General features: G+C 50.7%; 7 protein-coding genes across 7 annotated transcripts; 5 read left to right on the plus strand and 2 right to left on the minus strand.

Annotated features, from left to right (window-relative positions):
* Positions 1 to 436: 436 nt before the first annotated feature.
* Positions 437 to 1,594, minus strand: An01g13600 (uncharacterized protein; the record flags this gene model as incomplete). Its single annotated transcript, XM_001389724.3, has 3 exons — positions 437 to 821; positions 885 to 1,304; positions 1,455 to 1,594. The coding sequence occupies 3 exons, from the start codon at positions 1,592 to 1,594 to the stop codon at positions 437 to 439; spliced, it is 945 nt and encodes a 314-aa protein (XP_001389761.1).
* Positions 1,595 to 3,033: 1,439 nt separating this feature from the next.
* Positions 3,034 to 5,025, plus strand: An01g13610 (uncharacterized protein; the record flags this gene model as incomplete). The annotated part of the gene is made up of 6 exons (XM_059745368.1): positions 3,034 to 3,103; positions 3,173 to 3,580; positions 3,640 to 4,229; positions 4,305 to 4,370; positions 4,418 to 4,640; positions 4,688 to 5,025. 6 exons carry the CDS (start codon positions 3,034 to 3,036, stop codon positions 5,023 to 5,025), a joined length of 1,695 nt encoding a protein of 564 aa, XP_059599830.1.
* An 89-nt stretch (positions 5,026 to 5,114) lies between these two features.
* An01g13620 (uncharacterized protein) lies at positions 5,115 to 6,731 on the minus strand (the record flags this gene model as incomplete). The annotated part of the gene is made up of 2 exons (XM_059745375.1): positions 5,115 to 6,257; positions 6,327 to 6,731. 2 exons carry the CDS (start codon positions 6,729 to 6,731, stop codon positions 5,115 to 5,117), a joined length of 1,548 nt encoding a protein of 515 aa, XP_059599831.1.
* Positions 6,732 to 7,923: 1,192 nt separating this feature from the next.
* An01g13630 (uncharacterized protein) lies at positions 7,924 to 8,709 on the plus strand (the record flags this gene model as incomplete). Its single annotated transcript, XM_001389727.3, has 1 exon — positions 7,924 to 8,709. One exon carries the CDS (start codon positions 7,924 to 7,926, stop codon positions 8,707 to 8,709), a length of 786 nt encoding a protein of 261 aa, XP_001389764.1.
* A 1,870-nt stretch (positions 8,710 to 10,579) lies between these two features.
* An01g13640 (uncharacterized protein) lies at positions 10,580 to 14,312 on the plus strand (the record flags this gene model as incomplete). The annotated part of the gene is made up of 9 exons (XM_001389728.3): positions 10,580 to 10,695; positions 10,792 to 10,841; positions 10,907 to 11,242; positions 11,321 to 11,412; positions 11,472 to 11,520; positions 11,651 to 12,649; positions 12,707 to 12,807; positions 12,862 to 13,540; positions 13,606 to 14,312. 9 exons carry the CDS (start codon positions 10,580 to 10,582, stop codon positions 14,310 to 14,312), a joined length of 3,129 nt encoding a protein of 1,042 aa, XP_001389765.1.
* Positions 14,313 to 15,039: 727 nt separating this feature from the next.
* An01g13650 (uncharacterized protein) lies at positions 15,040 to 17,076 on the plus strand (the record flags this gene model as incomplete). Its single annotated transcript, XM_001389729.3, has 1 exon — positions 15,040 to 17,076. The coding sequence occupies one exon, from the start codon at positions 15,040 to 15,042 to the stop codon at positions 17,074 to 17,076; it is 2,037 nt and encodes a 678-aa protein (XP_001389766.3).
* A 932-nt stretch (positions 17,077 to 18,008) lies between these two features.
* Positions 18,009 to 19,930, plus strand: An01g13660 (uncharacterized protein; the record flags this gene model as incomplete). Its single annotated transcript, XM_001389730.3, has 3 exons — positions 18,009 to 18,252; positions 18,334 to 18,811; positions 18,862 to 19,930. The coding sequence occupies 3 exons, from the start codon at positions 18,009 to 18,011 to the stop codon at positions 19,928 to 19,930; spliced, it is 1,791 nt and encodes a 596-aa protein (XP_001389767.1).
* Positions 19,931 to 19,949: the final 19 nt, after the last annotated feature.

The raw sequence follows: 19,949 nt of genomic DNA on the forward strand, positions 1-19,949 counted from the left end.
AAATGGAGATCGGGGATGGATGGGATGGGTTGGTCGAGTTGTCGGTGGTGTTGAGCTGGTCTACTGAGTGATAAGTAGTAATTATATGAAGATAATGTGTATTGACTATGGGGTACGGATGGTATGTCGCATGGGGGGAATGGATTGTGTTTGGTAGCTATATTCTTATATGAGCATGCGCCATGTCTAAATAGACACTGTATCCAAGAACTACAGGGAGACTGAAGCATAAACTGAGAAAATTTCGTTGATGGTGGTTGGATGTTACTTATTGACTTTTAATGTACAGATACAGACAGATATCAGGTGTTGCTCTATTCCATTTGCGATCTCCAGACTTCTCTTTTTACCAGAAAAATCTATTGAAAACAGTTTACGCAACGCAGGTCTAGTGAGCATTATAATACACCAAAAAAATCCTCTATCACATCCTCATCTATTTGGAGATCTCAACACCACCGGTGGCACCGAGGACACGCTTGATGTCACCGTAGATGGCGAACTGACCAGCAGTCAAGGTACCAACCATGAACAGACGAGCACCGATACCGGCGTAGGAGCCACGGAAGCCGAGCTCCTTACCGATCTTGATCAGACGGGAGACGGTACCCTCACCGGGCTCACCAGGGGTCTTGTTGATCTTGGAGAGCATGGTGTCGGCGGGCTGGGAGACAAGGGCAGCAGCGAAACCAGCAATGAGACCGGAGCCAAGGTTGATAGCAGTCTTGGTACCATCGCTGGCGGTGTTCTTGTCGACCATACCGTAGATAGCCTCAGCAGCCTTCTCGAAAACGACGAACTTGGCCATGGTGTAGGGAACCCTGAGAGGTTTTTAGCATATGACTTGACTTTATTGCACTTTTTGCTGCATAAAGGTCACTTACTGCTTGAAGAGAATAGGACCGAAACCAGAGTAGAAAGCACCGACACCCTCGTTCTTGAGGATCTTACCGAAACCGCTCACGAGACCGGTAGCAAAAGTGGGCTGGGAGACGAGACGGATACGGGTGGCCTCAAGAGGGCAGAGAGCGATGTCAGCGAAGAACTCAGCGGCAGCGGAGGAAGCAAGGTAGACAGCGGTGCGGTTGTTGGAGGCAGTCTCGAGACCGAGCTGGTTGATCCACTGCTGCTTGAAGAACTCGTAACCACCGAACTTGAAAGCACCCTGGAGGAAGTAACCGGCGGCGGTAGGACCGAGACCAGTGAGGAGAGCGCCAGCACCCTCGTTGGCAATGACCTGACGGAAACCGCCGATCATACCACGGTTGTAGGTGACGGGGTCAAGCTGGATTCTGGTCTTGACGCTGCAGGACGAAAGAAGAGCACGTCAGCAACGGGCTTCTGAAAGGTCGTCGAGATGGAACAACAATCGAGTCGCACACTCGGTCGGAACAAGGCGCGATCGAAAGCGACAAATCGGCAAATCGACAAACGGCGACATGATTCCGACTTACACATCGACAGGAGTGAGAGCACCGTGGGTGACGGAGCAGCAGACAGCACCAGCGAAGGCGAATCTGGAGTACAGCTGGAGGCCGGAGAGCTGGGGAGCAGGGGCGGCGGCAGGCGCCTCCACCTTAGCGCTGGCGGACATTTTGTGTATGGGGGTATATGGAAAGAAGAACAGGAAAAAAAGGGAAGAGAGGAGTGTGGAGAAGAGAGGAAGAGGGAGAGGAGAGCGAAGCAATTGAAGCTTTGCAGAGTTTGGGAAAGAGAGGGAAGAAAATGGAGACCCGGCAGGAAGAGGATTTGAAAGGGATGGCCGGCCGCTGCTTTGGCACTAGCGGCACCCGAACCCGAAAACTTTTCGCGGCCAATGCGTGCCTTGCCACAAAGCCTTTAAATCCGATCGCCCGGTCAACCGACAAATGAACGAACGAACAATAACCCCGTCATTGAGCACCAGCGTTATAGTCCCCATCTGATTGATAGTTTCGAGAGGATCGATCCCTCCCTCGTCATCGCATCGAATTGTTTGTGTTTGATGTGTTGTTGAAGATCGGTCACCTGCGGTGTTCCACCCTTAACTCCGGTTCTTCCGGGCAGGGTCTACAGTAGGGTCAGGTGCTGGCCAAGTTGACGGGCAAATGGCAATATTTTAAGAACTATAACGGGGATTTCTATAGTACAGTATCTTAAGTAGAGGACATATCTACGATGTACTCTTAAAGAGAGACACCAATCATTCTCCATCACTTTGATATCTCGCGACTTAATTTACCGAGGTCTAAGACAGTTGAAGCCAGGTTGTTGCGACAACGGCAGCCTCAGGCATACAATGTCTGAAAAAATCAACATCTACAAAATTAACATCCTACTTTCTCTGGCCATGGTTTCTGCGGCAAACTGAAACCGTCGAATTTACCCCTTTCGCCTCTTCCGAACCCTCACGACAAAGTTAGAGAAGTGTCTGGTTCGGCAAATAACCATTCCATCCTCACCATCAAGTGACGAAACCTGCCATGGCCGCCAAGCCGTGCTGCCCACTGATTGGTGCAGTTTCTCCTTTCGGTCAACGGTAAGCCGACGGAGAACTTCTGCTTGGTTCATAACGATTTGTGCGGTTTCATCCCCTCAGGCATCAACATTTTATCCTCGGAATTGGTGTCTAGCGTTGCGACGCGATTGATGCTTGACCTACATACTTAGACCCTAGACCAGTATACGTGGTGGCATCTGCAAGGAACGCTCTAGAAATCATAGGAGAACCTCCTAGGGATATGTTTTGCGCCCGGAAGGCACAGCATTCAGCCCCATCTACTATTTAAAGTATCAACACACTAAAACAGGAGGCTTTAGTGGCTGTTTTTCTGATCGACCATCATACCTTAAATCATACCAGACAGCTATCACCAATATGACGTGTTTTGCAGTATATACATTTGATACATCTAAGACCTGAACCACGGTGGAGGCTCTCTTTTTCATCACCGAATCAATCTTTCTCAGCTTCACACTCGAAATAGGATACTTCTCCTTCCTTTTCACCCTTGTTGATACCGTTTCTGAAAGTAGAAGTACGGCATTTTCTCCATGTTATCTTTCCTCCTATGGTGCCATCCAAAGAAGAGGAAGGAGAGACAACTATGGAAGCAGATTGAAGGTTAGCCTCCGTAATCATCAAGGTGCATTTTATTGCAAGTTGAATCCCCGCTTACGTGTCCACCAACAGAAGAAGCTGAGCACTTGGACCAGCTTCCATCATGGGATGCTCCCGACAACACTTTAATGCTGCAAGCCTTTGAATGGCATGTGCCAGCTGACCAAGGTCACTGGCGTCGTCTTCACCAGGCCTTACCAAACTTCAAGGCGATTGGGGTAGACAACATATGGATCCCGCCCGGGTGTAAAGCTATGAATCCATCTGGTAACGGATATGATATTTACGATTTGTATGACTTGGGAGAATTCGAGCAAAAGGGGTCTCGAGCTACTAAATGGGGTACCAAAGAGGAGCTCCAGTCCTTGGTAGCTGCAGCCCAAGATTTCGGTATAGGTATTTACTGGGACGCTGTCCTCAATCACAAGGCGGGAGCAGATTACGCAGAGCGCTTTCAAGCTGTCAGGGTTGACCCACAGGGTATGCCATGGCCTTATTCGACTAGTTTCGGGTGCACCTGTTAACTTGGAATTGTCTAGAGCGTAATATGAAAATCGCCCCTGCAGAGGAAATTGAAGGCTGGGTGGGATTCAACTTCTCTGGGCGTGGCAACCACTATAGTTCGATGAAGTACAACAAAAACCACTTCAGCGGTATCGACTGGGACCAGTCGCGTCAAAAATGCGGAGTCTACAAGATCCAAGGACATGAATGGGCGAACGACGTCGCCAATGAGAACGGAAATTACGACTATCTCATGTTCGCCAACTTGGACTACTCCAACGCAGAAGTACGACGCGATGTTCTGAAATGGGCCGAGTGGCTCAATGCTCAATTGCCTCTAAGCGGCATGAGGTTGGATGCGGTCAAACATTACTCGGCTGGTTTTCAGAAAGAGCTTATTGATCATCTTCGAACTATTGCTGGGCCAGACTATTTCATAGTGGGCGAGTACTGGAAAGGCGAGACCAAGCCGTTAGTTGACTACCTGAAGCAGATGGACTACAAGCTATCATTGTTCGATTCCGCTCTGGTTGGGCGGTTCTCAAGCATTTCACAGACACCAGGGGCGGATCTTCGCAACATTTTCTATAATACATTGGTCCAATTGTACCCAGATCATTCTGTCGTAAGTTGATTGTCATTTTGGTGAGATCCCTTACTGACCACTAAAAGACTTTCGTTGCAAACCATGATACTGTAGGTGCAATATGCCCTTTGGCCTCATTCTACTAACATAGATCCAAAGCAACCAGGTCAATCCCTCGAAGTACGCACACCGCCCACTTTGATTTTACAGATCTAACAGATGTTCAGGCGCCAGTAACATCATTCTTCAAACCCCTCGCGTACGCCCTTATCCTTCTCCGTGACCAAGGGCAACCATGCATATTCTACGGAGACCTTTACGGCCTCCAAGCCGATGTCAAAGATCCAATGACACCGTCTTGCAGGGGCAAGCTGTCCATCCTCACCCGAGCTCGAAAGCTCTACGCATATGGCCTGCAACGAGATTATTTTGACAAGCCGAACTGCATCGGTTAGTGCCTGCTTTCGTTATCCTCTACCGCACACTGACAGGAGTAGGTTTTGTCCGCTATGGTAACCGTCGGCATCCCTCTGGTCTTGCATGCGTGATGAGCAATGCGGGTCCGTCGAGGAAGCGGATGTATGTTGGTCGACGACACGCCAAGCAAACATGGACCGATATCCTGCAGTGGTGTGATCAGACTGTTGTCATTGATGCCAAGGGATATGGAGAGTTTCCGGTTAGTGCGATGAGCGTGAGTGTATGGGTGAACTCCGAGGCTGAGGGGAGAGATAGCCTCTCACATCATTTGTATGTCCCTGCTCACAGTCTTAGTACGGATGATTTGCTGACGAGTGCTGAAATTAGTGATGAGAACATATACAAACTAGCTTAATCGCCTTGGGTATCTGTGATGACTACTAGACAATCCCCAAAGAAACATAATACACGATCATCTATACAACAACCTCTCTAACCAACCAATCAAACCAACAACGGCGTATCAAAGCACCCAAACCCCTTGACCACACTCATCTCATCCACATCCGCAAACTTCGTCTTTAACGACCAGCCCACAGTTTCATTTCTCAAAATCTCCCCCTTCTTCCAAATACACAGCCCAAACACCCCCACTTCCGAAATCACATCCGATTCCTCCACCCCTTCCCGCGACATCAGCACATTCCCCACAACAGGCGACCTAATCCTCTCCATCAACACATACCTACCCCATTCGGATTCCGAACTCATTCCCAACAGAAACCCCGGGATATCCTCCCCGTAGATATTATGCCCCCCGCCTTCCAACGACGGTTTCAAAATATACTTCCACGCGGTATCAGGATTCGTCGCTAGCCTGCGCGCATAGCGTCCTTCCTCAGAATCACCGTCCATCGGGTACATAGACACAAATGTATCTCTAATAACCGACACTTTCTCTTCAGTATCAAGAAACCTCTCCAACACCCCCGGACCCATAAGAACTTGCTGCACTTTCTTAAACGTTAATATATGTCCCAGCAACGACGGACACTTGATAGCCCGCGACTGCTCAAGCCTGACTCGACATTCTATCCCCGTGGCATCATACTCGTGCACTTCGAGCCCCGCACGGAAATACACGACTGATATTTCCACCGGCTGTCCTTTCCCTCTGCTACCTTCACCTTGCAAATGCGGATAAAACAGCAATTCCCGCGTATTGCTAAGACAAGTCCTTTCCAGCACATCATCCCCCCACTCAACCCTATACGTCGGGACAGGAATATCCCTATTCCAGAGTGCATATTCAATAGGCAGTTCATCAGCAACGTTGAAGTTGTTCGGCTGGACTATGAAAAGCACCCCTGCCTCAGCAGCGAGACTGCACCTAGCCGGGCCATACATACCATGCGCCACCGCGAGAGAATCAGCCAGGCCTTTGATATTCCCATTCGTAGGTAACGATGACAGCGTAATCGGACTCTCCCCTTTTCCCTCGTTCGCATCTGATAAAGATATATAAACTCCCGTCCTCGTCAAATACCGATGCATATCCACCACTTTATTCGCATGACAGCCTCCCGCGCACGCGATGGTGTTGAATTCGACTTGTTTCAATTGCAGCCCATGCTTCGCATTTTCACTCTCATCAAGGCTAATCTCAACCTCATCCCCTCCCTCCTGATTGTCATTACCATTACCATCCCCAGGAACATGAAGCATGTAATCCGACCGAAACAACCCCATTGATACATCTGACCCGTATCCCCCTCCTTCTCCCTCATTCGTTATCCGAATATGAATCTCCCATAATATCCTGGCAAAGGGATCGACAGGGAGAAGAGGCCTGATGACTTTCTCATAGAGCCAGGGCTCGTTGTCTGAGAGACGGGCGTATAGTTCGTTGTAGATTGGTTGGAGGGTATGTTGCGCGTCGTGGAACAGGGCCCTGGGGAAGGGGGTGGGGAAGATGCTCGTGGAGATGGGGTAGCTGGATGTGCTGTGGGAGGGTTGGGCAAGGTTGATGTGTTTGAGATGCATGCCGTGGGTTAATTGGTAGTTGAGGATTTGGGTGATTAGGTGGTGGCCTTGCATTTCGGGGGTCGCGGGGGGGTACATGTTGATTGTAATGAAGTTATTTAATTGATGGTTTGGGGTGTGGGTGGTTTGGAGGGTTCGGTTTGGATGTGTAGAGGTTGAGTGTTGAAGTTGAAGGATAAGGCTGAGAGTATGTGCACTGCCTCGTTCTGTGGGTTTTTGGCTGGGTTGGGGGTGATCATATTACTACTTGGTTGTTTTGGCTATTGGGCTGGTGGATGGAGGTGTGCCATCATTCTGTACCACTTTTCTAGTAGTTGTTTATTTTGGCAATTGGGATGGTTCAGGAGGTTTATCACTCATCACCAAGGTAGTAGATGGTCAATAGATGATGGTGAGGGGGTGACTTGAATATGGAGATAAAATAGTATTGAGTATATATTGAGATTTATAGCAGTGAAAGTACTTATACTAGTAGTTTGCCAGCCTTCGTTTTACATCTATACCGTGAAATCCTTAGTATCTTATCGCTTGATTTCAGTGCAAAGAGCCATAGAGGTTTCAGACGGTGAGTAGTACAGTAGTAATATATTCTAAACTGCGAGGAGGGGTATAAGCGACGTCATAGATCTTTCCCTCTCCAGGCTACTCGTTGGTGTGCAGTGACTGCATCACGACGCGATCACCTACGTACCCCTTATCATCATTTAGTACTATCAAAACTGAATCAAATGACAGCTTATTGAGCAGGATGTTATCTCTACAAAGTTGGCAACGGCGTGGAATCCGGCCGTGGATGCCGAGGATCACGCATTGCGGGGTCCTTTCGGCGCTGACAAACCCTTATCGGCCCGGGCATCGGTAGTCAAGGACTAACCCCACGCACTTTGTGCCTTCCACATGCCTCCTTGGCCGTGGAATCTACGTTCAGCCGGTCGTCTGCGGTCGTGGAATTAAGCGTCGGTCAACCTGGCCCGGATGGAGTGAACACCTGCGCGCCCAACTAACGCAATGTCAGGACAAAAAAGTGTCCTTGCCATCCTCATGCGACGCTCCGTCTTCTCTACCGTTTCCTTTGCTTTCAAGCAACCTGTCAAGTTTCAGTAAGTCCAGGAGTCTCCCTATCCCCGACGGTCATCGATCCACGGGGGGTCGGTGCCGGCGACCCCACGGTTAACCCTTGCGCATACTAACATCAGGCAGTAGCTGCAGGATCCCATCTCGTCGCCTAAACCTCTACAGCCCCTCTCGAGCGTTTAGCCAAACATCCACCATGTTCAAAGTCGGTGACGATTTTGAAAAGAAACAAGCCTCCCGGCCAGAGTTCAAGCGTGACGTCCCCGTCACTTTCTCGCAGCCACCGAACCCCAGCTGGAAACAGGGAGAGGGCGCCAACGATGGCGGTGAGAGCTTGAAAAAAAACCACATCGAGATCGACCCTTACGAAGAAGGCCGACCGGCCGCCTCCAACTATAAGCTGTTGATCTCGGGCATAGTCCCTCGTCCGATTGCGCTCATTAGCACAAAGTCCAAAGATGGAAAGACGACAAACTTGGCACCGTTCAGTTATTCGAATGTCATTAACCATGACCCTCCGCTCTTCACGGTCGGAATTGTTGGCTCCCTGGACAAGGCCAAAGACACACTGAAGAACCTGGCGGAGACGGAGGAGTGTGTGATCAACATCATCTCGGAGCATTTTGTCGAAGCTGCCAATGCGACGGCCATCAACGCTCCCTATGGAGTGTCCGAATGGGAAGTCTCCGGGCTCACCCAAGCACCCAGTGCCGTTGTTCAGGCGGCCCGTGTGAAAGAGTCCATCCTGGCGATCGAAGGCAAGCTGGTGGAAACCAAGGAGTTCGAGAGCCGGTCTACTCCTGGCAAGAAATCCGGAGTGTTGGCAATAATCGAGGGTGTTCGTTTCTGGGTGAGAGATGATGCGATCAACGAAGACAAGAGCATTGTCGATCTGAAAGTGCTGAAGCCTATTAGTCGGCTGGGAGGCATTTCGTACGGGCGGACCACCGACGCAATCGAAATTCCAAGACCGCAGTTCTAGATTCGGCTTAGATCTTGGCCGTTTCGATGAACTAGTGATTGTGGTGCCTCGTTTCGAGACAGGGATGGGCCGTTGAAAGCTCCGTATTGCCTCGGTTCATCGTATACACTAGAATAGTTACCTCGGATAGTTAGAAGATAGATTTGTTCAGCTAGAGAGTTTATAATAGATCGTGAAACTCAAAAGCCATCATAGAGAAGCATCACCGCGATGCGCTCGTCAGCATCGCAAATTGTAGAAATAACCGAAGCATAGCAGATCGGAGAAGAGGCCGACCGGCGGTTGAAGCGTGGGGATGGGAAAGTGGATACGTGCCATTTTAAGGTAGGAGAAACTCCGGGCCTCCGGACGGAGAAAATGGAGGAGAGAGTCCACTTTTTCCATCCCCAGACGGAGTCCAGACTCCATGAGTCGAGGCGATGAAGATCCAGCTGCTTGGGACTTGGAACAACAATAGAAACAAGGCTCCTGGGATGTTTCTCCTTGGCACGAGGGTTTATCGTATCGCTCATTCCAACCTTCCTGAAAGGGTATAACTTCTGAGACTGACTCTGACTCGCTCAGATCAGTTTCTCGTGTGCAGTTCTCCCTTCCACTATGGTACGACGGTGCACTAGTCGTCTAGTCGGTACGACACGGTAGCTGGATCCAGCCCAGTGCCAGTTGCAGTCCAGTCATGGCTGGCGTGTGTCCCAACTCTTAATAATAATTAAGCGGGTAACTGACTAGTAGTAACGTCAACACTTTGCAAGTCACATGGACCACTGGCGATGGGGCAAAAGACGGGGGAGACGGAACAGAGCCTGTTAGTTACTTTTTCTCACTTTGTCCCTGATCCCTTCGGTATGTGACGGGACTACGCTTAGGGTCGGATCGAATGATCCTCGAAGGAGAGTTCAAAGTACTCTGTCGTAGTCTCCTTCATCTTCCGAGTGAACGAATCAATACGAAAGGCGAGAGAGAGGCGATAGACGGGCCAAGCGAGGCCGGTCACTAGCTACTACTAAGCCAGCGGTCATCCTCCCGCCTGGCCTGGAGACAAACGAGGCATCTCGTGATCGGTAGAAAACAAAGAATCCCCATCGAATCCAACATCCCTTCTAGGCGGTCAGGCTAGAATTGCTTGGGCCTTGCCTTTTGAGGTGGCCTTTTTTTTTTCCCCGACGCACCTGAGGAGGCAGGAGAGCCAGAGCAGCCAAGGGCTTAGCTGGCCGATTCTCGACCCAACAATCAATCAATCAATTCCTCTGCCCCCTCCCGTTGACTTGTCTACTGACTGCTAGCTAACTAGTAGTCCCTTACTAACTTAAGTTATACTTCTGCGTGGTGTGTCCCTCTGGCGCAAGCGTGACCAGGTACCTTACTACTAACTTTCGCTGCTCTGCTTCTCTTTTGCTGTTCCCGCTGACGCCCTACGGGGTAGAAACAAATAATATCATTTGCAGCATAACATTTGCAGGGGATTATTCACCAAAAAGGGAAAGAAGAAAAAAAAAGAAAAGAAAGAAATTCAAAACGAGAAGGAAAATTACCAACTAAAAGGAAAAAGAAAACGAGCGTGAGACAGGGAGTGAGTAAACTCACCCTCTTTTCTCCCCTCATCCACTTCCGCTTCCTTTTGCCTCTCCATCCCGCAACAGTCTTTACCGGACACGACGTGGGATCTTAAGACACTTACGTCCATGGATTTTTCTCTCCACTTGGTGCTCCCATCCAAGGCTCTTCCATACCGCCGTTCTCCTCGTCCTCTTCACTCTCCGCTGGCGATTCCCTTGTGTCTTATCCTTGGGAACGATCGTTCGCCCTAAGTCCTAGACCCTTACAAGCAGGTGCCCAATGTGTCGTGACCCCGGATGATAACTTGCTCGCAATGAGCCACCCTTCTCCCCAGAAGAACGGCGGCAATAATGTTCCCCCTCCCAGACAAATCCGCTTCGTTTCAACAGATGGGCAGCCCCAAACCAAGCGGCGACGAGTTAATGCGGCGTAAGTTGTCATGCCCTTTCTTTCCTCCCCATGCCTCCGGTCTGCTCATCCTGTGATGAATCTAACCTGATCGCTCCCCCGTGGGGCCAACGATAGATGTCTGACGTGTCGCAAGCGCAAAATCCGCTGCTCCGGCGAACAACCAGGTAACCACCAGCCTGATGTCTGACTTATCATGGCCATTGTTTGACTCACCTGCTCGCATGCTTAGTGTGCAAAACATGTTCCGATTACAACCATATCTGCCAAGGGTACAGCGAACCGTCTGCCCACGCCCGGTCCCAATCCGATGCCGCATCACGAACTCCTACAATTGCCCCTCTACCGACTCCCGGTGATGCGACAGCCTTGCGCGCGGCGCGGAAGGCCGCAAGTCGCTCCCCTAGTTCTCCGCGCCGAACCATAGTGCCAATCACTGACGGTGTGGATAAGCCCTCCGAAGCACTCAAACCGTTGGAGCCGAAGGAAGAACCACTGCCGACAGACACATCCTCGCGAACAACAAAAGAGTTCGAGCAACCGAACAACGGGGCCAGTCCAGAAAGCAGTACGTTATTGGGTCTTTTCTGGCTTTTCAAATGCCTTGTATGGGTGGCCATGGCTCACCAGGCTCTTTATCGTCTAGGTCGCACCTCGCTAAGTAGCAGCGCACGCACTCATGTGCCCTACTTTAGGTATTTTGGGCCAACAGCTATTGTCCCTGGCTTCAAACAGATGGTTCGCACACATATGTCAAGAGGATTCTCCAAATTTGTGTCGGTTAACGCCCCCCGCAGGTCGTCCAGGTGCGAGGTTCGCGCAAGAGCAATCCGTCACTGTCATCAGGTCTGCACTCCTGACTGTCCTACTCTTATTAGCTTCTGCAGGCGACTGGGTTGCGGTTCACCCACAGGCCTAGCAAATTCAGCGACACTACCTTGCACGCCCGGCTAACCCATTGTCTTTTAAAATGCAGAGTCTCTGTCTCCCCTTCGTAGTCCCAAATTCGCAGATGCGGGCTTAAATCACCACAGCCATTTACCCGACACTAGAGACACCCGTGATTACAACTCTATCCCTTTCTATGATCGCGACGATTCCCTTTCTGTCAGCAACTTAGTGATGCACCTATGTGACCTATTTTTCGTACATCTCGGGTGCAGCTTTCCGTTCCTTCAGCGAGACAGGTTTCTGCGCGATCTGAAAGACAAAAAGGTCGACACCATGCTGGTGGATGCCGTTTGTGCATTGTCTGCGAGATTCTCCCCCCACCCGCTGTTGAGTCCGCCTCAAGCTCCAACCATCGATGGCTCTGAGCCGCAGATCGATCTGAAAAAGTCCACTCGCGGACAACCATTCGCCCACAGAGCAATGAGCGCCCTAGTTGATACTCTCTCGTGCCCGACGCTTTCCGGAGTGCAGGCGTGTCTGTTACTTGCGTATGACGAGTTCGGCTCGAATCATGACAGTGGTCTTTGGATGTACTTGGGAATATCCATACGGATGGCCCAGGACCTAGGCATGCAGAAGGTCCAGGGTTTGGAGTATAACTATGGCCTGAGTGGGGTCACTCCAAATGCAGTAATGACTGGGCAGGCTGGCAAGTTGAGAGATGACCAGTATGATGAGCCTCAAATCTCTCCAGGCTCCGCCCAAGATATGCAAGATACCGAAAGCCGACGGGCTCGGGAGCGTGAACGGGTTGACAGCTTCTGGAGTATCTTCTTCCTCGACCGAGTGATCTCGTCAGGAACAGGTAGACCAGTGACCTTACGCGACGAGGACATAGAGCTTTGCTTTCCACTTCAGTCTGAGTCCCGGTTGGCCAATGGATGGCCCGCACCTTTTCCACCGCTCATCCGTATAATCCATTTGTACGGAAGAGTGACGGATCTCATCAACGGCATACAAGATGTCAACCATGTAACATCGGATACATTGAAAATGCTGGCCGGTATGGAGAGTGATTTGACAGGTAGGTCCCACAACCTCTACATAATTCGTTGACAAAGAGCTAATCAGGCCGATCTAGGCATATACCAACGCCTGTCGCCTCGACTCCATTTCAATGCTGCCAATTTCCAGGCGTACGTCAAAGCGAAGGAAGGAACCAACTTCATCCTGCTTCACTTTGTGAGTTCCGCCCTCGGACGTCTTGATTGCTCCAGGTGACTAACCTGAACGCAGTGGTTCCATACGCTGATTGTCCTGCTCCATCAACCTACGCTTCTGAACTCGTTCGGGGGAACCATCCAACATCTTTATCCGAACAGCAGAGAACTGTCGATGTCGTCGGCCAAAACCATCGCCGATATACTGTCTTTCTCTGAACTTGTGGATGGGAGAAGCTTCATCGGCAACCCTTTTACAAGCCAGCCAATGTATATTGCCGCATGTGCTTTCCTCATGGAGAGCGCTTATTACTCGTCACCCTCTTCAAGATCTGGCTCGCCCCCGACGCAGCCATTGCTGGCAAATCAATCCAGTGGTTTCGTGATGCCGAATATGGATCCCTCGAGTGGAGCTGATCGAAAGCCGACCGCCAAACACATACTTCTTGCATCGGCCGCAAAGGAGAATTACCAGCGGTGCTACAAAGCGCTAAAGGCGCTCGAGACGTATTGGGAGGGTACCAAATACATTCTCACGGTGTTAGACCAAAAGGCGAAGGGCATAGTTGATCCGCTCTTGTATACGACCGAGGAGATGGAAAGTGCAGTGGAAGTGTCTGCCGTCCAGCCTTTTACTGCACCACCTTGGCAGCGTACACAACACTCCTTACCTGCTCCAGGCGAAAGAGAACGCCCAGCAGATGCCCACGCGCATTCGGGCGGAAGACGGTCGCCTATGATTGACCCAAGTCAAGGTGAGCTTTCTCTTACCTGTCTGCTTCTCGCGACCGGAAGGAAGGACGATCTAATTTGTCTCAAGCTATCGGGTGGGCTCTGACGGGCGCAACCAACTCGTCTCAACCAAACCTGAGTCTTCTGTATCAGTTACCCGCCCAGGCCGAGCCTGTATCAGACAAGCCAACATATTCATCCCAGTACAGCCATAGCTACCCTCACCTTCCCGTACAATCTGGCGATAGTCAGAACCCGAACTCTTATCCACATTCTCTGGAGCCGTCCAGAAATAGGGGGACTACGACGAGCACATCGATGGCACCCGGCCCGGAAAGATTTTCGCCGCTTGCACCCTCCGGACAAGTCACCACTTCTGAAGCCAATTTGCTCCTTGGCTTAAATACCTCTTTCCCAAGCCCCGCATCCAGACCCTCACATCCGCGACCAACATACAATCATCCTTCGTCTTCTTCTAGGTTCGAATCTCAGGCGCCTAGCTTTAACTATAGCTTACCTGCTGGCAGCGACCAGCAACACGGGGACGGCCAGATGAACGCACGGACAGTTCTCCACCCTGCTGTGGGCTCCCATGCAGGGGACATATTCATTCAGAGTCAAGACATTGACATGGCCACCCTTCAGCAACAAGATCAGCTCCCGTTCACATTCAGTGGGGAAATCCTTCCGTGGCTGGAATATCTGCCACAAGACGTTCTTAATTATTTTGGGGAGCATCAAAACTACCCTGCTCTGATGAGCCCTCATGATGAAACGCCACAAGCTCCCCATTGAGTGTGTACTTTGCTTATTACCCATACGATATTACTTGCCCGAGTCAGCTTTGTCATTGCTTGTCATGATCAGAGATAATATTCCTCTGGCGTTCGGGGATATATCTACACATATTTTACGGGCGGGAACAATTCAAAACGATAAACATACTGGATTGGATGTCATTCAATGTATATTGGCTATGATTGCTTGGAAATGTTGCATGATTCATGTTTTGCATCGGCGAGCATGTCCCAGGGTGTTCACTGTATGATTCTGGGGACAGTTTGTGATATATGAGTTGTGAGCGTGTTCGTATATTTATTATTTATGAGACCTGTAATTGTAGCTAACTATATCCCCGGATCTAAGTGTTATCTTTCTGCTTTCTCCAGGTTTCAGCCTTAGTTTTCTAGTGATGATGGGGATCTCCAGGCTAGAGCGGAGCCCATCAGCCAGTCAGAAGGACTGCAGGGATGTGGTTGCCCATCACGACCGGGCGGTGAGACAACAAGCAACAAAGCATCCAATCCCCCCCGATCGCCATCTCCAACAGCTTCTCTTTGAACTGAATGGTATGCGACCTAGAATACCATCTTGCTTCCATCTAGCGTGGCCCATCGAAGCTCAGCATTCTTCGTGAGATCCACAGGCTCACTGGCGGCCTTCTACTGGTGCTCGGATTGTAGTGGGGAACCATTTCCTTTTATACTTTATCTTCGTCGATACTGTTCTATGACCAACCTCCATGGACGACCACTCTAATGACCCCCAATTAACTGAGTATGCAGTCCCTACAGGCGAGGAAACCGACATCTCTCAAGGCTTTGCCTACGACCAGCACCCATCGGATTCCCCGAAGTTTCCGACGGCGCTATACGGACATCATGCCGAAATCGGTCCTTCCACTGAAGACACACAGATGTTAATTCACGACGGCGGCTACAACTCTTCGGATTCTTCTACGCATCACTCTGGTCACGCATTGAACGGCGATCTGGATGAAGACCTCCGTCATCAACGTTCCAGAGCTTCGAGTCGCTCTTCGGTCTCGTCGATCCCTGCCTCGGTGCTCACAAACATGGCGGATGGAATGAAGACGGCGATACATGACAATATGCTCTCTCACAATTGGCAGGACCATGATATCAAGGCGCATAGCAAGCTGGACGGACATTTGCGCTCAATGCGACACCGGGAAGCCACGTTCCGGAAGCCAAGCTCGGTAAAAGCAATGCAGATGCACACGGAGGATGAAGGGGACGATGATTTTTTGACCCCACCCAAGCGCAGAGGGGGGCAGCGCTTCTCGGATATTTCAATCAGGTCTGCCGGTTCATCGCCACTAAGAAAGTTTCACCATTATTCGCCCTCAGGGTCTGCAGGTAAGCCCAAGGTTAAAAAGGAGTACCCCCTGGTGCTTCTTCACTGTAACCTGCTTCCGCCCTCTCTCCCAGTGCCAGGCGCAATGGGCTACCACAATCAGAAGATACTACAAGAGGTTCTGCCTCCGGAGTATTGGAGACGCTGGAAGCTGCTGGAAGAGAAGGTCGGATCCGGTGTGCTCCGTGAACGTGGGGTGCTTATCTCTCACCCGGAGGACCTGTATGACTTGCTGGAAGAGCGGCTACTGGAGAGTTTAGAGCTACAGCGTCCAAGACTGGATCATGGGCATTTTCTGGGACATGATGAGAACGACTCTGAGGGGGACGATCAGTCTGTAAGAGAGAGTGCTACGGATGAGGAAGAAGGGGAGGAGTGTCCTGATTGTGGAGGACACGTGGTTCGCCACAATAACGAAGGCAGGAAATGGGAGATCAAAGTGTTCGCAGCCAATGGGCTGATGAGAGCTGGGGCATGGGCAGCTGCTTGGAAGGAAATGGAAAAGGTCGACGTTGAAGTTGGCCTTTGGCTTCCTTCGGAGATCAGGCGAGAGTTAGAGAGGCGATTGTTGGAGCAAGAGATGGACCACTTTGAGACTCGACTGCAGGTGCCGCATTTGCAGGCGCCTGAGCATGAAATGTCCGCTGAAGTGCGCCGCCCTTCGCTACATGGCCGTACACCTTCCTCGGCAATTGAAGAGCCCAGTGCTTTTGTTCCAGAAAAGATCGAATCCGCCCCAGCTACAGAGAAAGAAGCTGCTCCAGAGCAACAAATGCCAGAGCCACAGTATGTGCCACGATCAAGTGATGATATTGATCTACAGACATTGCTGGTGAACTACGTGCGAGTACTGGCTAGTGACCGACGCAACGTCGCAATCGCCGTGCTCAGCTTCTTGGTTCTGTTCCTCGCGGTCAATTCTGGGCCCCAAGCAAACCAGTCGGCTCTCCGGCCCTTTCCCCAGGACATTCTGGAAGCCGCATCTGCTTCTACATCAATTATGTCGCCGATGCATTCTTCGTCTGCGAGATGGGATAAGCCCACGAGTTGTGCAAGTTCAAGCATTGAGACCCAGCATATTGGGGGAATAAGCTCGATCACTTCTAGCTCTCGGGAGATTCTGCAAAGCGCGACGACGCCCTTGGGTTCAGTAGTGATTGCTTCCGCGGAGATTCCCAAGCCTGAATCCGATGATCCCCCAACGCCACAGGCAGAGCCCGAAGCAAGCTCTTCTGTGGAAAACCCGCTTGCTATTCGAGTTATGGAGCCGGTGACTCCAATGAGACTAAAGCCTATGGAGAATCCGGGGACGGAGGCCCCACTGGACCGTCCAGAACCAATTCAACCGGTGAGCCCGGCAATGGAAGTAGCCATCCATGCGAACCAAGAGGCGGACGACTGAACGACGTACATGAGCCATAATGCCGATAGGATGTGATTGACGACCGATATGAGATAATTATTATTTATTTTGCTTATTCTGTCTGACTTGTTTGCTTCTCTGCCGTTTGTGCCTGTTTCCGATTAATATCTCTCGATATGGCCTCTGTATTTACCTCCAGAAGTAGCGACCATCAATATGATGTTAACATTAGTTGCGCTGATCTACCTATCACAAACGATCGGTCAAAGTTTAACACTAACGTTGCAAGCGCGCCACTGCAGGGCAGGCTTGAAGTGACAGGTCATGGCGATAACCCGCTTCGGGCTCAATAAGATTCGATAACCTAGCACCACATCGTCAATCGTTTCTCCTCTCCTTGCTGATGTCCAGCTAATCAGCTAAACACATGATTAAACTCTGTATGTTTAAGGCCGTTATCAGTGCAGTGGCAATGCCAACTTCTGACTCTATCCCGCGTCTCCAGAGTGAAGTTCACGGCTTTTTATGAACGACATGCAGAATCCACATTTTCGCGCATCCGCGACCTGCAATAATATCTAAATTTATTGGATTCCCTAATAATTGAAGTTTGCGGTGAGTACGACAGTCTGCATCCTGCTAGGCATGTCCCTCTGCTAATAGGCCCTGCATATGACGGATCCAACATCTTGGCTATCGGACGGCATTATGACAAGCCCTAACCATGATCTTTTCGCTATACGTCTCGGGTTCTCCATCCCTTGCCTTGATCTTCGGGCATCAATGGTATCAAGTCTATGTGCCTCTTTACTTCTGTCATTATAAAAGCCTCAAACTCCTCCCAGAATGAAGGGGACTCAAGCACGACAAACCAGTCCGCGACTCGGCCCTGTTCGACTGTATATATTCCGTGGAACTAGGTAGTTGGTTCCTTGTATATTTCTTTCTTCTTTGGTTTCTTGAGCCCCAGCATGAGTATATCTCAAAGCAGGCTGGCCCTGTTGGCCCTCTGCTTCGTGCAATGGGTATCCGGCCGTGTTGTGCAATTCCAGCTAGACCTGACCTATGAAGATGTCAGCGTGGCTGGTGATGTACACAAGGCTATCGTGAGTAACGGACAGGTTCCTGGGCCCACGTTGTGGTTGAAGCAGGGCGATGATGTCGAATTTTTGGTCAACAATTCGATGTCGATCAGTACTACGGTTCACTTTCATGGTGAGTACTGCCTCTAACCAACTTCTCGGCTTCGAGTTCCGAAATATCCTTTTCTATTGAGCACTCACTGAAGACCCACAGGTATCGAGCAACTAGGCACCCCCTGGTCAGATGGTGTACCCGGACTCTCGCAGTTGCAGATCCAGCCGGGCGAGCAGTTTCTCTATAAGTGGAAGGCAAGCCAATATGGCTCGTACATTTATCACTCGCACACAAGGGCTCAGATTGATGATGGCTTGTATGGGGCTATCTACATTGAGCCGGCAGACTCCGTTGAGAGACCTTTCCATTTGATCTCTGGATCGGACGCGGACGAGCAGCAGGCGATGTTGGCAGCTGAAAAGAATACACGACCGGTTATCATTTCGGATTGGAGAGCGTTTTCCTCGCATGACATTCTCCAGATTCAAAATGAATCTGGTGTTGAGGCCTACTGTGCCAACTCTGTTCTGATCAACGGAAAGGGCTCAGTGATTTGCCCGTCCCAGGAACACATCAATGCTGTCACGACAGAGCAGCAAAAACAGATTTTGGGCAATGTGACTTTGACCGATATGGGGTATGTTATTTCCAAGTTTTGGGGATAGTAACAATGCTGATCCTGACTAGATGCCTGCCGCCCACGCCGGGTGTGGTGGGTCCGTATCCTTACGATCTCAGCAAGGTTCCCAAAGGCTTCTACGAAGGATGTACGCCTAGTGAAGGGCCCACAGAGGTCTTCAAGGTCAATGTTTCGTCGCGGTATGCTAGCTTTGACCTTATCAGTATGGCAGGCTCGACCTCCCTTGTGTTCTCCATCGACGAGCATCCGATGTATGTTTACGCAGTCGATGGCCGTTATGTTGAACCTCTGCTTGTCGACGCTGTTACTGTCCCCGTCGCCGCAAGATACTCCGTCATGGTGCCGCTCAAGTCGGAAGACCAAGCGGGAGACTATACTGTCCGCGTCGCCAACAATTATGCGAACCAGGTCATCAATGGTACCGGAGTTCTGTCATATGACACCGCTACGCCGAAGCAGATCGGTTCCTCGCAGCCTTACATTAATGAGGCTGGTTCTAATGCCACTGCTACTACGGTCATTCTAAACGAAACCGACGTGGTGCCCTTCCCTGTGGTAGCACCTGCTAAGAAGGCGGACCGGACCTACATCCTGAATGTCGAAAATGCCAATTCATCGTACACCTGGACCTTGGGCAACCAATACCCCATGTCGAACGAAGAGCTTGACCCTCCTGTCTTGTTCAACCTCAGCTCTATCTCGCAGGCGTACTCGGCAATGACAATGAACGGTACCTGGGTTGATCTCATCATCAACATCACCACTTCGGGCCAGCCTCAACACCCCATCCACAAGCACTCCAACAAGTACTTTGTAATCGGCACCGGCAACCAGCCCTTCATCTGGTCCTCCGTGGAAGAAGCAATGCAAGAGATCCCGGAAAACTTCAACTTTGAGAATCCCCAGATGCGGGACACTTTCTATTCGCCAAGCTCGGCTACGGGGCCGAGCTGGTTGGCGATGCGCTACCATATCGTGAACCCGGGGCCGTTCCTGCTCCATTGCCATCTTCAGATGCACCACGTCGGTGGATTGGCGCTGGCCTTGCTGGACGGGGTGGACGCCTGGCCGACCGACATTCCAGAGGGATATCAGTTGCCAGTGATGCCAATCTAGGGACTTTTACACATTGTAC

The sequence above is a fragment of the Aspergillus niger genome (genome assembly GCF_000002855.4).
Source record: "Aspergillus niger supercontig An01".
Lineage (NCBI taxonomy): Eukaryota > Fungi > Ascomycota > Eurotiomycetes > Eurotiales > Aspergillaceae > Aspergillus > Aspergillus niger.